This window comes from Lethenteron reissneri, chromosome 5 (genome assembly GCF_015708825.2).
Source record: "Lethenteron reissneri isolate LAM-NWPU_2019-01 chromosome 5, ASM1570882v1, whole genome shotgun sequence".
NCBI lineage: Eukaryota > Metazoa > Chordata > Hyperoartia > Petromyzontiformes > Petromyzontidae > Lethenteron > Lethenteron reissneri.
Window position 1 is genome coordinate 8,825,063 of NC_083783.1, and position 14,426 is coordinate 8,839,488.

At 49.4% G+C, this 14,426-nt stretch overlaps 1 protein-coding gene across 2 annotated transcripts; it reads left to right on the top strand.

Moving 5' to 3' along the window:
* Positions 1–27: 27 nt before the first annotated feature.
* On the top strand, positions 28–14,008 carry NSUN3 (NOP2/Sun RNA methyltransferase 3). Of its 2 annotated transcripts, none has more exons than XM_061567964.1 (6): positions 28–288; positions 1,318–2,135; positions 4,571–4,728; positions 9,148–9,269; positions 12,433–12,556; positions 13,529–14,008. In XM_061567964.1, the coding sequence occupies exons 1-6, from the start codon at positions 59–61 to the stop codon at positions 13,697–13,699; spliced, it is 1,623 nt and encodes a 540-aa protein (XP_061423948.1). In that variant the 5' UTR covers positions 28–58; the 3' UTR covers positions 13,700–14,008. The 2 variants fall into 2 exon arrangements, with proteins under 2 accessions (XP_061423948.1, XP_061423955.1); XM_061567971.1 differs by having other exon boundaries at positions 1,318–2,123.
* The last annotated feature ends 418 nt before the right edge of the window (positions 14,009–14,426 follow it).

Consider the following 14,426-nt stretch of genomic DNA (forward strand, 5'->3'; position numbering starts at 1 on the left):
TCACGAGGGGGTCAGGGTTCACCAGCTGACAGCTGAAAGGTTCACACGTGGTTTAGCCATGTGCTCACCTCTGGGCCGGACCACGCTGACACTACCGACTCGGCTTTTGCGGGTATGCCTCCCGGCAAACTTTGTTCGTGCCGGGCAGGGGAGACAGGGGACCGGCCTCTCGAGGTCGCCGGTGGCGGGCGGAGAGTCCCGGCCGGCCGCACGGTGTGCCGGGCAGTGCTGGAGCACTTTGACGCGGAGTACGGAGAGCTGGTTTGGACAGCGTTGGTTGAAGTTCAGGTGCGGTTGTGTGCGGGTTTGGGTCGAGTTTGTTTGAGTGATTTTGAAGGGATGGATGACGAGGAAGAGGTTGTGGGGGGAGGGGGGAGGTATTTAAATAGAAGTCAGAGATTGTATCAGTGATCACCCGTCAGTCTTTTTTCGAGACTGGACCAGACAATGGTGCTGATAAGAATAACAGTGGACTCTTAAACTAACACTGCACCCACAGAATAACTCCGGCACCACAGACTTAACAATCTGTCCGTATACATTTCGATTTAAAGCATTCGTGACTGCAGGGATTCATCTTCTTGGTTCTTTCGGTAAAGTCACGTAGAAGGGAAATAATAAAATAATAAAAATAAAACATTAAATTATGTTGTCTTTTTATTATTTTATTATTTCCCTTCTACGTGACTTCACCGAAAGAACCAAGAAGATGTGCCCGTATACAGTTTTGTCTAGAGACCCGATCAGAGACTGGTTTACCATCCGTATATACTGTGAGCTGAATGGGCAGGTTTGCCTTGTGTTCAATCGGTGTGTTTTTCTCTGCTGGTTGTTAAAGAGGTGGTCACGTTAATGAGAATGGCAAAATAATGTCTTTGTTGTTTAAATACCAGTAATTGACTGCGAGCGCAGTCGAGATTGTGTCGACAACTATTCTGTCATCTTTTGAATATAGAGGCCCCATTATAAACCAGTCTGGTTTCCGATGTGGATTTAATGACGACAGCGTCTTTCGACTCCAGCAGGCACCAGTGTTTTAGTCAATTGTTAGGAGACCCCATTATAGGCCGTTATTTTAGTCTATAATGTGAGCAGTATGTACAGGAATGGCACAAATTAGTGTGGGTGTTTTAGATGGAACGATGAAATCAGCTTTTATGTAGGTCCTAGGCGGATTGTTGCATCGTAGGATCGTGAGTAGATGATGGTGGCAGCTTGGAAGGCCTTTCTCCAGTGGATTGATCTTAGCTGATGAGAATGATGTCATTGTTAATGCTCCTTCATGGCTGTGTTCTTGCGCTGTGTGGCCGTGAACAGGGCAGTGATGCTTGCACCCAACAAGTGGCAGTATGCCGCTTTGCCCAACCTGTTTGCGATGCAGCAAAGGAGAGAGCAGTCCTGCCCTCAGCATCACTCACAGCAGCTGGCCGAGGAGGAGGAGGCACGTCACACACAGCACAGCGCCTTTCCATCCCACGATTGTGACAATGCGCCCTCCTGCAAACTCGCTGACGGCAGTTGGTCAGACTGCAATGGGAACGTTACTACCAAAGACATCACGGTCAGTGATTCTCCACACCTGCACGCGAACTGTAATGGGGACACCTGGGCGTCTGGCTCCTGCGACAGACTAGCGCAAATGCCAGACGGTCCGAGAGATTGCGACGACATCCACACAACCTCCAGTGATCGGAGCGAGACGAATGAAATCGAACGGTGTGCAGATAGGATCGCGAGGCGGTGCCCGCCGCGCGACCACGCTTTCAAAGAGGCGGTGTATCTGTCAGCCACGGGCATCCTGCGCAGGGAGACTCGAGAAGGCTTGGCGGAGCACTTCCGCGACACCTTCCCCGCCGGTTCGCATGGACCTGAGTGGCCGCTCAGATCTCTCGACGACGGCCGGTCCGCTGGCGTCGCCGGATTGTGGTGCTTCTTGGCGCAGGCCGGCAGGCCCTTCCCGAAGCTCCGGCACGAGCCGGGCCGCCTCAAGGCGTTCTACGTCCTCAACGCCGCCTCGCTGTTACCCGTGCTGGCGCTGGATGTGCGGAGCGGGGAGCGGGTGCTCGACATGTGTGCTGCTCCCGGGGGCAAAACCCTCGGCATCCTGCAGTGCGCGCAGCCAAGTGAGGTGCCGGGTGATTTCAGAATCAGAATATTGTATTCATACTGGAGAAATCCGATTAGCTACAAAGCTCTTTTTCGCAGATGTCCAGTAGGGGCGGGTAAGAACATTACAAAAAACAAAGAATGCAAAAAACCAAAGCAGTGCAAAGTACAAGAAAGGTAAATACATCACCATCCCAATCCCACCAGGCAAAGCCCACTGAGGTATTAAAAAAAACTAAACTAAAATATTTCATATTTACCAGGTAAGGCCCACTATATACAAGGACGGTTTTCTTGGAATTTCTCTTACTTTATACAGCAATCGTGCTGTGACGGTTCCACCTGAAGACGGAAGCTTGTGTTGCCTCCGAAACGTCGTGATTTTATTTTATTTTTATTTTACTTTTATTAATTTAAATTTTTTACCTACGTGACTTTACCGAAAAAACCTAAGAATATGAATCCTTGCAGTCACGAAAGCTTCAAATCTAGAATGAGCGTAAGAACTTATTTTAATGACCAACTGGGTGAATCCTCGAGTCTTCACGGCCACCTTCCTGAAGAGCTCAACTCAAATATTTGCCACTGGGTGGCAGAATGACCACGGTTAGAGCGGCGCTCTTTATTTTACAGACAACGAGGGTGGTGAGCTAATAGATACGGGTCAACCCCAAAGGGTTCAAACCGGTGAGACCTCGACTGAAAAACATTGGGAAAAATAACCGAGATACTGATACGTAGACCCAAGAAACTGATAGATAAACCCAGGAAATCGAGGCACAAACATTTCACTGGCACGAAGCAAGCAAGGGCGAGCATTATGGAGAAAAACGGGGGTTACTAAATGAGTTTGCGTAGCAGCAAAAGGCTAATGTACTCCACAACTTGTTGAAGCCACAGTAAATGAATGAATAATAACCTTGGCTAGATGGGGTTATAATAATTGGTTTTTTACCCTTCTATCTGGCAACAAAACTGACACCTTTTTTATAAGGAGTCATTTTTGCATAGACCGCAATACCTGCAGGCATAATGCAAACAAAAAACATAACTCTGATAATGGATGCAAAAGGCGTCATCTGGTCCAACCCATGTAAGACTAGGCTCTAAGGAAAGCTGTCTCGGGTGTAGACCAATCAACTTCAAGGACAGTGCATCCATTATCAGAGTTATGTTTTTTGTTTGCATTATGACTGCAGGTATTGTGGTCCATGCAAACATGACTCCTTATAAAAAAAAGTTGTCAGTTTTGGTGCCAGATAGAAAGGTAAAAAAACAATAATCATATTTTTTACTGGCAAATGAGGTTCCAATGGTGTAGATGGGGTTAGTTTCCAGCTTGTGTCTCAAAGGCCGTGAGTGAAGACAACAGTGGAGGAGCTTACGTGCGGTCTGAGCCAGCGGGCAGCACCTGGCGGTGAGACATTGCCATCGGTAGGGCTGAGTGAATTACTCTCGGTGAAACAACAACCACGCACATGAGAATCCATTGCATGGCCCGCATGTGTAGAACCCACTCAAAATTGTGAGAAAAAAAACGTGAGTCCCAGGGGCAATCCTTGAGGTTTAATTCCGTATGTGTGGCGAATGGATCACAGCATGTGCTTTAACAATGGTTTAAATAAACCATTGATGGCGTTGTATGCAGATTTTTTTTCTCTTCCTATCATTGAGATACGTTTTTGTACTGTTAGTGCAAAATGAGTAATATAATTACAGTACTTAAATGACATTAAAAAAAAATTAATTCTAATTCTCCGAAGGGATAAACTTTATGGTCTGACTTTTTAGCGTTACATATGAAATCGCACTCGGATGCACCTTCCTGTCGTGTTATTACACAATCCCACGACACTCAAAAAGTTTGCAAACATATGTAGAATAGTACATACAGGACATGGACTTTATTCATAACTGGGTGAGAGCCCACATACACAAAATACTCTTATGCAAGTGAACCCGGAGTGCAAAACACAATGCAAATATCAACACACAGAATACACAAATGAAATAACACGAACATTAAAGTTGATAGGTAGAAATATATGTCGACAAAATAAACTTAAAAAACGCACGTAAGAGCGTAAGAAAATAACAAAGCAACATCACGGCTTATTGACGAGCGAGATGAAGAAGAAGTGACTGATGGCCCGCAGTCCTGCCTTGCACCAGACCTGGGATCAATTACTATTCTACGTGTGTAATCCATCATGAACTGCAATCAACAATGTAATTGTAATTTAGCTAACACCATCAGCAGCCCCGATCGATCCATTTTATATTGAAAACTAATTTGTTTAGAACTTATTTTTGCCGTCCTTCCCCCGCACCTTCGATTAGCACGATTGTCTACGCACGGTACGAAAGAAATTCAACATACAGTACAATCCACCGCTGGATGAACGCCTCCCCTACCCGTTGCCCGTCAGCTAACGATGCCGCTGCAATCGCGATCCACCCGCAGGCTTGCTGTGCGCCAACGAGCCGGACGAGTTGCGGCGGCGGCGTCTGCTGCTGGCGCTGGAGTCGTTCGTGCCGCGCTCAGCGCTGCGCTCGCTCGTCGCCGTGTCGGCGCGGGACGGCTGCGAGCTGGGCGCCCTGCAGCCCGCGTCCTACGACAAGGTGAGGCGCTAAGCGACTCGCCACTCACAAGCGGTTTGAACGGACATGGGGCTCCCCGTAGATCGATAGAGCAATGTCCCTGTTGTAACGTAAGCAAGACGTCGGACAAATACACCGGTGCAAAAGGGCCTCTGCCAGATTTTGCTGCACGAAGGGCTGTTATTCAGACACGCAGTAGACAGACACAGTGGTGCCGGAGACTCGTCTCTGAGACTTCTCTGAAAAAGGGCTGTTATTGCTGTAAAGCAAGCAAGCAATGAGACAAATACACCAGTGGAAGAGCCTCTGCGAGACTTTCCTGCACGAAGGGCTGTTATTAAATAAGCAGACAGACCAGACAGACAGTGGTGTAGAAGACTAGGTGAGAATTTCATTCATAAATTTCAACATCCATTATTTATTTAACAGGCAAAAAAACCGATTAAGATAACACCAAAGAAGAATCTTTGACATGTAAATCTGGATGAAGGACTGATCATTTAACAATAATTCGGACAAAAAACACAGCACAAGAAACTCAGCAGAGACTTTCCTAGCTAAATAAAGAACCGTTAAAATATGAGAAGAGGTTTTCCCCTTTTTTTCTCGCAACAAAACAGGTGTTAAGATGTTAAAACACCAAACTGAAACCTTTTACAAGGGATCATGTCTGCATTATCCACATATACTTGTGGTCAGAATGCAAACAAAAAACATACTCTGCAATAAATGCATTGTCTTTAAAACTGATTGGTCCACACCAGAGACAGCTTTCTTTCGAGCCTCGTCTCAAACGGTGTTAGACCAGAGGACGCCAAAAGGCGAACAGCACAAAGACAATGCCACCATCAGAGTAATGAGGGCTCGGGGTGAGCAGCTACATCATGGGACCTCCTTTGCCAGTACCAACATATGAGAATAAGTTATATTTTGGTACAGGCAAAGGTGTACCCATGAACCGTGACAATTATCAGTTGCAAAGGCCGTACCGTAACCACTCGTCAGTGTGACATATTTACATCTCATTTGTCTGCACACTCAGCCCCTGCGCGGTAAGGAAACATCTCGGCACCACTTTGCCTTGAGCAGTGACAGTGATCGCTGGGATGCCTCTGTTCGACCCCCGTCCGGCGCTCCGAGCCGTATGTTGCGTTTCGGCACCCCACGTTTCACGAAATGCCGTCTGTACGGGGCCCACCCAGGGGGACAGAACCAGCTCTGGCACACAGCTGGGGCTCCCATCAGAGGTTGCAAACGGGTTTTGATTCCTTACCCGTACCCGTACCCTGCCGCACCAGGGTTGCAAACGGGTACCCGTACCCATACCCGGCCGTACCCTACCCGTACCCGGCCGGGTATTGGGTACCTGATTGCGACCTCTGGGATGAAGCCGTTTTGCAGGCGCGGGTGGGTTGATTCTAGGAACTTGAATTGTGAGAAGAGACAAGACGTTGGGAAATGAGTGACAAACAGTTACTCACCAGTGACTCACGGTCTACCCGTACCCGGCCGCACCAGGGTCGCAAACGGGTACCCGTACCCGGCCGGGTACGGGTAGCCGGGTATCGGGTAGGGTACGGGTATCGGGTACCCGGTTGCAACCTCTGGGCTCCATGGTGCAGAAACCGTGCGGATAGCAGTGGATAAAGACCAAAGGACGATACGAGTCTTGATTCCACACTGTGCGTGATTGCGCATCTGTTTGTTTTAGAAAGCTTTCTAAGGTACCGTATTTTCGATACCCTCACATCTGCATGCCCTTGCTTTCAACCCGCACTGACCAGCGTGTGTTGGCTTATGGTAAACACAACCCCCGCCCGGTGTGGGGAGGTCCTCATCCAGCCATGGATTGACATAATAAGTTCCGTACGTGCACATGATTAACTTTCCAAAGCTTCCCGTCATAGGCAAAATCACACGGACACACATGTGCAAGTGCACACTCACACTCGCACACTTTCATCCAGTATGGACCACGTTGGGCTCATATACATTCATCACAGCGGGGGAGGGGGGGGGCTGGGAGGCTGACTGGGGGGAGTCAGAGTTGGGGGGGGGGGGGCGGTGGGCGAGTGGTGATGGGTGTTTTCACGAGGTTTTGGCAGGCAAAGGGGCCTGTGAGGATTTACGGGAGATCCCTGCTGCGGTTGCCAGGGCCCGGCTGGCAGGAGCGTGGGGTCCAGGGACGCTCGGGGCTGGCTGGGCGTAGTAGTCGTCCTTAGCAGGAGTCACAACTATTCATCCCGAGTCGTCCGTTTTGCTCATTGTAGCCATCATCATCATCATCTAGATTTGAAGTTTTCGTGACTGCAAGGATCCATACTCTTTGGTTCTTTCGGTAAAGTCACGTAGATGAAAAAGAAAAATAATGATAAAAATAATAAAATGAAAATAACTAAATTAAATCACGACGTTTCGGAGGCAACACAAGCTTCCGTCATCAGGTGTACTTTACCGAAAGAACCACAGAATATCATCGTCATCATTTAATATCATACTGTGCACCTCCTGTGCACTACATCTATACGCACCGGTTCACCAGCGCTGTTGGCGATGTTGTTGAGGGGGGGCTGTGGTGGGGGGGGATGAAGAAAGTTCAGTTTCTGGGCTCTTTCAGCGAGCATTAAACCCGCCTTGTGTCACGGGGGACGCAGCTCGGGTTGACCGAGTTCCTTCACGAGGCGTCGTCTTCCGCCCAAGTGGGCACACATTTTATAATCTCTGCAAGGAGTATTTATCAACGTCGTTGAAACCAAAATGTTTAATTTTGAGTGCTGGAATAACCATAATTAAGGGGGGAGAAAAGCGTATTTGATGTGACGGGGGTTTTGTTTAGCCACGTGTGACTGGGGCTGAGGCCGTCGCTTTAATCGCAGGCAGGCTAAAACCCCGATTCGAACCCAGGTTCCCAGCGTTGCCGGCTAAGTTCTTTGATCCGCCGTTCGCCCCGCCGCCATATCCCGCGTGCACCGTTTAATGCTGCCCACTTTGAAGCGCGTCCCTGCTGTTGAACCGAACAGAGGCCAAATGACGCAACGGGACTTTTTTTTTTGTCACGTAATGACGGTGGGCTTTGTGTTTTTAATGTACCGTAACCTCGGCCAAAGGTCACTCATATTGACCCGGGGAAACACTTAGGTTTTATTCCCAGGGGGCTGTTGATGTCACGTTTATGGTGATTGACACATTTAGAGCTATGCGATTCGTTTGCATGAGTAAACGATTGACAATTATCCGGTCGATTGCTCGACAATTCGGATAAAGCAAAAAATGGGGCGAAAAGTCTCGCCTGTTCCCATGTGTGGCGCTGGAAGGAAGGTAATGGGGCCAGGGCTTGGCAGAGGTCGCAACCGGGTACCCGATACCCGTACCCTACCCGATACCCGGCTACCCATACCCGGCCGGGTACGGGTACGGGTACCCGTTTGCGACCCTGGTGCGGCCGGGTACGGGTACGGGTAGGCCATGAGTCACTGGTGAGTCACCGTTTGTCACTCATTTCCCTATGTCTCGTCTCTTCTCATAATTCAAGTTCCTAGAATCAACCCACCCGCGCCTGCAACATGGCTTCATCCCAGAGGTCGCAATCGGGTACCCTACCCGATACCCGGCCGGGTACGGGTAGCCAGGTATCGGGTAGGGTACATGTACCCATTTGCGACCCTGGTGCGGCCGGGTACGGGTAAGGAATTAAAACCCGTTTGCGACCTCTGGGGCTTGGTGACATCATCATCAGCATCATCAGCCACTTGGCACTGTGTGGCTCGCTCACAGGCGGTTTAGTGCCTTTGGGAGGCAGGATGTTGGGGTGACCACCATGTTTCAAGTGGCCTGAACAATTTACCACAAAAACATAACCGATTAAAATTTTGAGTAAGATTACTTAACGAAATGAACTAACCGGGTCGTACTATTCATGTAGCCTAGATGAAGGCAACACGTCACTGTTGCAATGGAGACCTGGAATAAATATACGAAGGAACAACAAAAGTCCAGGGAACCCAGCGAGTACAAAAATAAACGTAAAACACCATTTAAAAATGAGAAACAGAAACAACAGTTGCCAGGCGTGTGATATATACAGTGAAATCTGTCAAGCAATGGAATGCATCTGAAGAGGACGTCCCACCGATGGGATGGAGCGATGAAATCGGCTCATGTGCAGGCGCTGGGTGGATTATTACTTCACAGGATCACGAGAGGTGACGGCAGCTTGGGGAGGCCTTCATCCAGCAGTTGATTGTCGATGGCTGATGATACACGTACAGTGCGTGTTTCTGACAGGCTGAAGGTGGGAGAAGTCAGCCGTGGCCCCGACTTGAACTCCTTCCGCGGCGAGGGGGGGGGGGGCGTGAAGGACAACGAACCAGGCACGAAAAGCAGTTCGAAATGAAACGTGGTTATGCGTGCGCACGTGTCGGCCTGTGCTCCCTGCCGCAGGTCCTTGTGGACGCCCCCTGCTCGAACGACCGTAGCTGGCTCTACGGCGGCAGCGAGGCGCTTGCCGAGCTGCGTGTCCGCGAGCGCGCGCACCTGCCCGGCCTCCAGACGCAGCTGCTGCGGTACGTTTGCGGCGCCGCGCGCCCCATGGGTGATCATCAGAATCGTCAGGATATGTATTTATACTGGAGGGATCCGATGAACATGTATAAAGCTCTTTTTCACAGATGTCATGTAGGAGGGGAGGTTGGAAGGTTACAACAACAAACTGTACAAAAACCACGATAGGAATGCAAAGTACAGGGACTCCTCTACTTACGAACGAGTTAGGTTCCAGGTCTGTTCATAAGTCGATTTGTTCGTAAATCCAACTTTACTCCTGTAGATTCAAAACATGGTGTACGTTCTGCAGATGTAGATGTCACCACCGCCATCTATTGTGCGGCGGTTGAACTTACGACTCTCAGTCCGAACAGGCAACTGGACATACGGAGAGGTTTGGTCGTATCTCTGAAAGTTTGTAAGTTGAACGTTTGTAATTAGAGGAGTCTCTCTATAGGAAACGTAAACAAATCCTATCGTTCTCTGCTCTGAACCAGGAGCACCAATGAGGCGGTAGGCTTGAGGCTGATTTCTCAGCCTCCCCTGATTAAATCAGGCTCTCAAGTATAGCCAGTTGATGCTTTCAGCCCAACTTGCACAGACATCCATAGACTCACTAAGACTCATAGGCCGGGTTGTCAATAAACTGGGTTCTCAAATGTAGCAAGTAGAAGGTGTCTTTGTCCCTGATGAACGAAGATTCAAACTCACATCGGACTGCCTGGAATACACAGGTTTAGAGGTGTGTTTCGAAGAGATAAGAGCTTAGTTTTTTTGCATTGCATCGTGCCTTAATCTATGCAATGCTTCGTTCGAAACGTGGCCCTCCTTGGTGTGAAAAGAATAATTAATATATTTTCCCATGAGCTGCTAATCTACCCACCCCCTCCCTGGTTGATTGGCACTAAGTGGCCTGGCTTGTGGGGAGAGCCGTGGGACCGCGCTTTCGGCACTGCCCGGACAAAACGCCACGCTTTGTTTTGCCGTGGCCGCCACGACCGGGGCTCGAACTTTTGACCCTGAGCTCAGAGGCTTAGTGTGCAGCCTCGTGACGGCGTGGCACAGGGGCGTGGCACACTGCCACCTCTACGCTACTGGGTTCGATCCCAGTTTCTTTTTGCCCGAGATATTTCAGGATTTTCACACGCAGATGTTTAACTTGGTCATGGTCAACTCCTAGGTTGGCTGAGCTTCAGAGAGGTGAGCACTCAACTTTCTATTTTAAGTCTTGGAGAGGGTTAAAAAAAAACCTCAACATTCGTGTGCAGAGTAAAATCTTGGCATTGCCCGTTCTCATCTGTGAAGTATAAAGTGGCTTTGTGACTTGGCGCTTTGAAATAAACAAAATAGACGTATGCAAAATAATTCACTTAAATAATGTAGTCTCGAGAAAGGCCCCTCTATTCAAACATCCACTCTCTTCCTTTCCCATTCGGCCAATAATGGTTCTTATTCCTGACATTTTTCTTTAATCGGCCCACGTTGTTTGTGAATCGCCAAGGAGCCCCCTATATAATACAAACAAGACCGATGTACCCCCCCTCCACTCCACGAGATGCATGAGCTCATCGGAGTGGCGTTTACTCCGCACTATAGCGTCACGGTGAGCATCGACGCCGCCCGCACCTCTTTGTCGCTCCTCTGTTCCCCGTCTCTCGCCGACGCTTTCTCCCCTCCGCGGCCCAATGAGTAATTCCGATCCTTTTCGGCCCTAAATTTTACTACGAAGCCCGCCCACCACCTATTGACGCCCGCCTGCCCATCCGGAACTAATCTGACCGCAGCGGTCTGTCAGAATTCTCTGAAAGAGTGAAGGAATGTTTGGTAATTTGTTAGCGAGTTGTAAGCGTTGCTCTTTTTTTTTTTTCTTCCCTCCCCTGCCTTCGTCGTCCACCCTTCTTCTTTATGCCGCACCGTCTTTTCAGAGCGGGCTCGTCCCGCGTGTTCTGAAAACGGTCCGACTTCTCTCCGCTCCCCAGTCGCTGGGAAGTGCTGTCAACCACAGGTTGTGAGGTCCCTTTGTGTTGTGTTTTTTAAGTTTCCGTCTGACAACCCGCCCCCCCACCCCCCCCCCCCAGCGTAATTTCCCTGGGGTTCGAGAGGTTGCGGGTTCAGTCCCGGGTTACGATGGTAAGGATCAAAGGCCCGTTCCCACCCCGTGCGTTTACGCTCGTGGGTATGACGAGGTTTCAAAGCGGCACGGCCCACGAGGTTTGTCACCTGTTTGCTCATCTGAGAATTTCCTGCACCGTCCGATAATGGGACACGCGTATCAGCGGTGCAACGTCGGCAGACTGAGCTTTGCAGGGCTCACACAGGTGTTAAAATCTAACTCCCAAGATCGTAGTTGATGACGACTCTACAGCTCTAAGTCTGAACACTTAAGCATGCTTCTACACATTTTTGTGATTTTGCCGATCGACGGTGTTAGTCGATAGACTGGTCGTGGGTGATGGGGTAAAGTGTGGGTACCCTCACTTCTCGGACGTGTGAGCATACGCGTGCGAGCAGATCAGCACAGACGTACGTGTGCTTATTTACGTGTCGTGGGGAAAGGTGGCATAATGGTTAGTGCACTTGCCCAGCGATCAGTTCGATTTCTGCTCACAGCCAACATAGGTGATGAATTTCTGAACCGGTTCAGGGCCTCTCCTAGGTGGACTCAGCCTTAAATGAGTATCTGGTGCGCTGTATATACATCAGCGATGGGAGAGACAAAGGCAGCCAGCGTGGTATCAGCCACACCACCTGCTCATGTGCCGTGTTGGCCTCCACAGGTGCTCGCTAACAGCATTTGCCACGACAACCTGTTAAGAATACATTGGAGGATCTTTAAGGGGCACCACGGTGGCGAGATGTTAACTACCTCGCTTGGTATGCAGGGTGTTGTGGGTTCGATCCCAACCCTAGTGCTTGTACATTTGGAGTTTGCGTGTCTCCCCGTGGTCACGGTTATTTTTCTCCGGGTCCTCCGATTTTTCCCTCCACATTTAAAATGAACGTGCGTTCAGAGTATTTGGCTGCTATAAATTTCCACGTGACAAACCACTTCGTTGGGCGATCATTCGTGGTAGCCAGGTCGCTCCTGTGACAAAGAGCTACGTAGCTCAGTGGGTCTGGTAAAATAAAAAAAACGTTCACGGTTCAGTTTTTACCTTCGCGCGTTTGTACCCGTGCGAGCAGGTCGGCGCTGCGGGCCGTGAAGCCAGGTGGGATCGTCGTGTACGCCACCTGCACACTGAACGCACGCGAGAACGCCGGGGTGGTGCGCGCCGTGCTCGAGGGCAACGCCGGCGTCGACGCAGAGGCACGTGGCTGTACTGCTCTCTCCCCCCCCCCCCCCCCATGAGCCAAGCACGGCAGTGGCACAGCTATCGATCGTGCCGGAGGTGCAGCTGCACCGGGGCCCATGGGACGAAGGAGTCATCCGGGCTATAAAGGGGAAAAGGCAGAAACGCCCCCCCCCATTTCATTTCTTGCACCAGGGTCCGCGCCAACAACCGTACGTGTGCGAAAAACAGAATCCAGTTCCACGGTGGCTCATGATTGGATGTAAACTGGGGCTGCTGTGATGCAATTTTTCACCGTACAATACGATATCAAATTTAAAGCACATGGTACCAGTTACACAAAACTGATTCATTCCACGAATTAATATGACGTCATTAAATAAACCTATTGTAAATTACTCAACACGTTTCACAAACCGTTAATTTAATAAACAGCAATTTATTCGTAACTTTCATTGTAGAGTTTGCTCCTCTGTGAAAATTGTCAGGGACTTAAATGTTTACGGAAGAAGAAAAATGAGCAACGAGACTCGAGACAGCTCGATATTTTGCAAAAACAGACGACACGATTATCGTGGACCTTACATCACACGATGAGCGACAGTACCGCCACACATCACGGGTAACACTAAGGGGCCGTCCATAAATGACGTCACACACCTGGGGGAGGGGGTCAGACATTTGTGACGATGTGTGACGAGGGGGGGGTTTGAGAAATGTGACGTCACATCAAAATGCGCAACTTTAAATATAGACAACACGTTCTACTTAATTGAAGACTTAAAGCGATTTGAAACATGCTTTTTGGGGGGGGGGGGCAGAACTTTGTGACGTCATATTTAAGGGGGGTCTGACTTTTTGTGACACCGTGTGACGAAGGGGCGGGGGGGGATAAAAAATCGTCCAAAACCGCGTGCCGTCATTTATGGACGGCCCCTAACATATATAAACTCTTCTCTGCGATGCGGTCGCCTCTACCCTCGTTACAGGTCGTCGACTTGGCAGACATGGCACGGGGTCTGCAGGGTGTATTTTCATTGGACGGTGTTCCGGGCGGCAGTGGTGGAGGAGCAGGAGAGCAGCCAGGCCTGCTCGTGGTGCCGGAGGAAGGCCGCGCGTGGGGACCCCTGTACCTGTGCAAGCTGCGCCGGCAAAGCTGATGCTGTCGACTTCGCGTTCTCAGCTTACGACGACGTAAACGCACGGTGCCGCACCACCCAAGCAACGGCGATTCGCATTCGCTCAGACACTCATTCGCTTCACCTTTGACGTTAGATTTCCTTCGGGGCAATGGGGAAATTTAACACGTAGGCTTTCGCGACCAATATTATTCATAATCAACGTTTTTGGGTTTAGATCGCGTTATTTATAAATGTGTCGTAACCCTCCACAACCTGACACGGCCAATCAGTAAAAAAGTGTCACGTTGACAAAAGACAAATCGTTCACTGCTTTAGCCCACCGGTGTGTTGAAGCGTGAAACCACAACATTTACAATTCTGGCGAATTGACCGATGCTGGATGCAATTACCAGCGAAACGTCGTACTCAAATTGTAAATGTTGTGGTTTCACGCTTCAACACACCGGTGAGCTAAAGCAGTGAACTATTTGTCTTTTGTCAACATGACACTTTTTTACTGATTAGCCGTGTCGGGTGGTGGAGGGTTACGACACATTTATAAATAACGCGATCTAAACCCAAAAACGTTGATTATGAATGGGGAAATTACTCGTTGGGTGTTTCTGTGGTTAGAGCGCTCGGGCAAGGTTGCGAGTTAAAATCTTGGTAGATGGTGGATTGTGGGAATGCTCATCCTATCACCCTCTCCTCATTGTAGATAAAATGATTACCACTTTGAGAAAGTTAACAGCAGTCATCTTATGGA

Bases quoted from the DNA above. Each gene is read 5' to 3' on its own strand.
- NSUN3 (XM_061567964.1), top strand. From the start codon at position 59: ATGTGCTCACCTCTGGGCCGGACCACGCTGACACTACCGACTCGGCTT. The intron at 289-1,317 runs GTGCGGTTGTGT...GGCCGTGAACAG, and splicing joins CAGCGTTGGTTGAAGTTCAG to GGCAGTGATGCTTGCACCCA. The intron at 12,557-13,528 runs GCACGTGGCTGT...CCCTCGTTACAG, and splicing joins ACGCCGGCGTCGACGCAGAG to GTCGTCGACTTGGCAGACAT.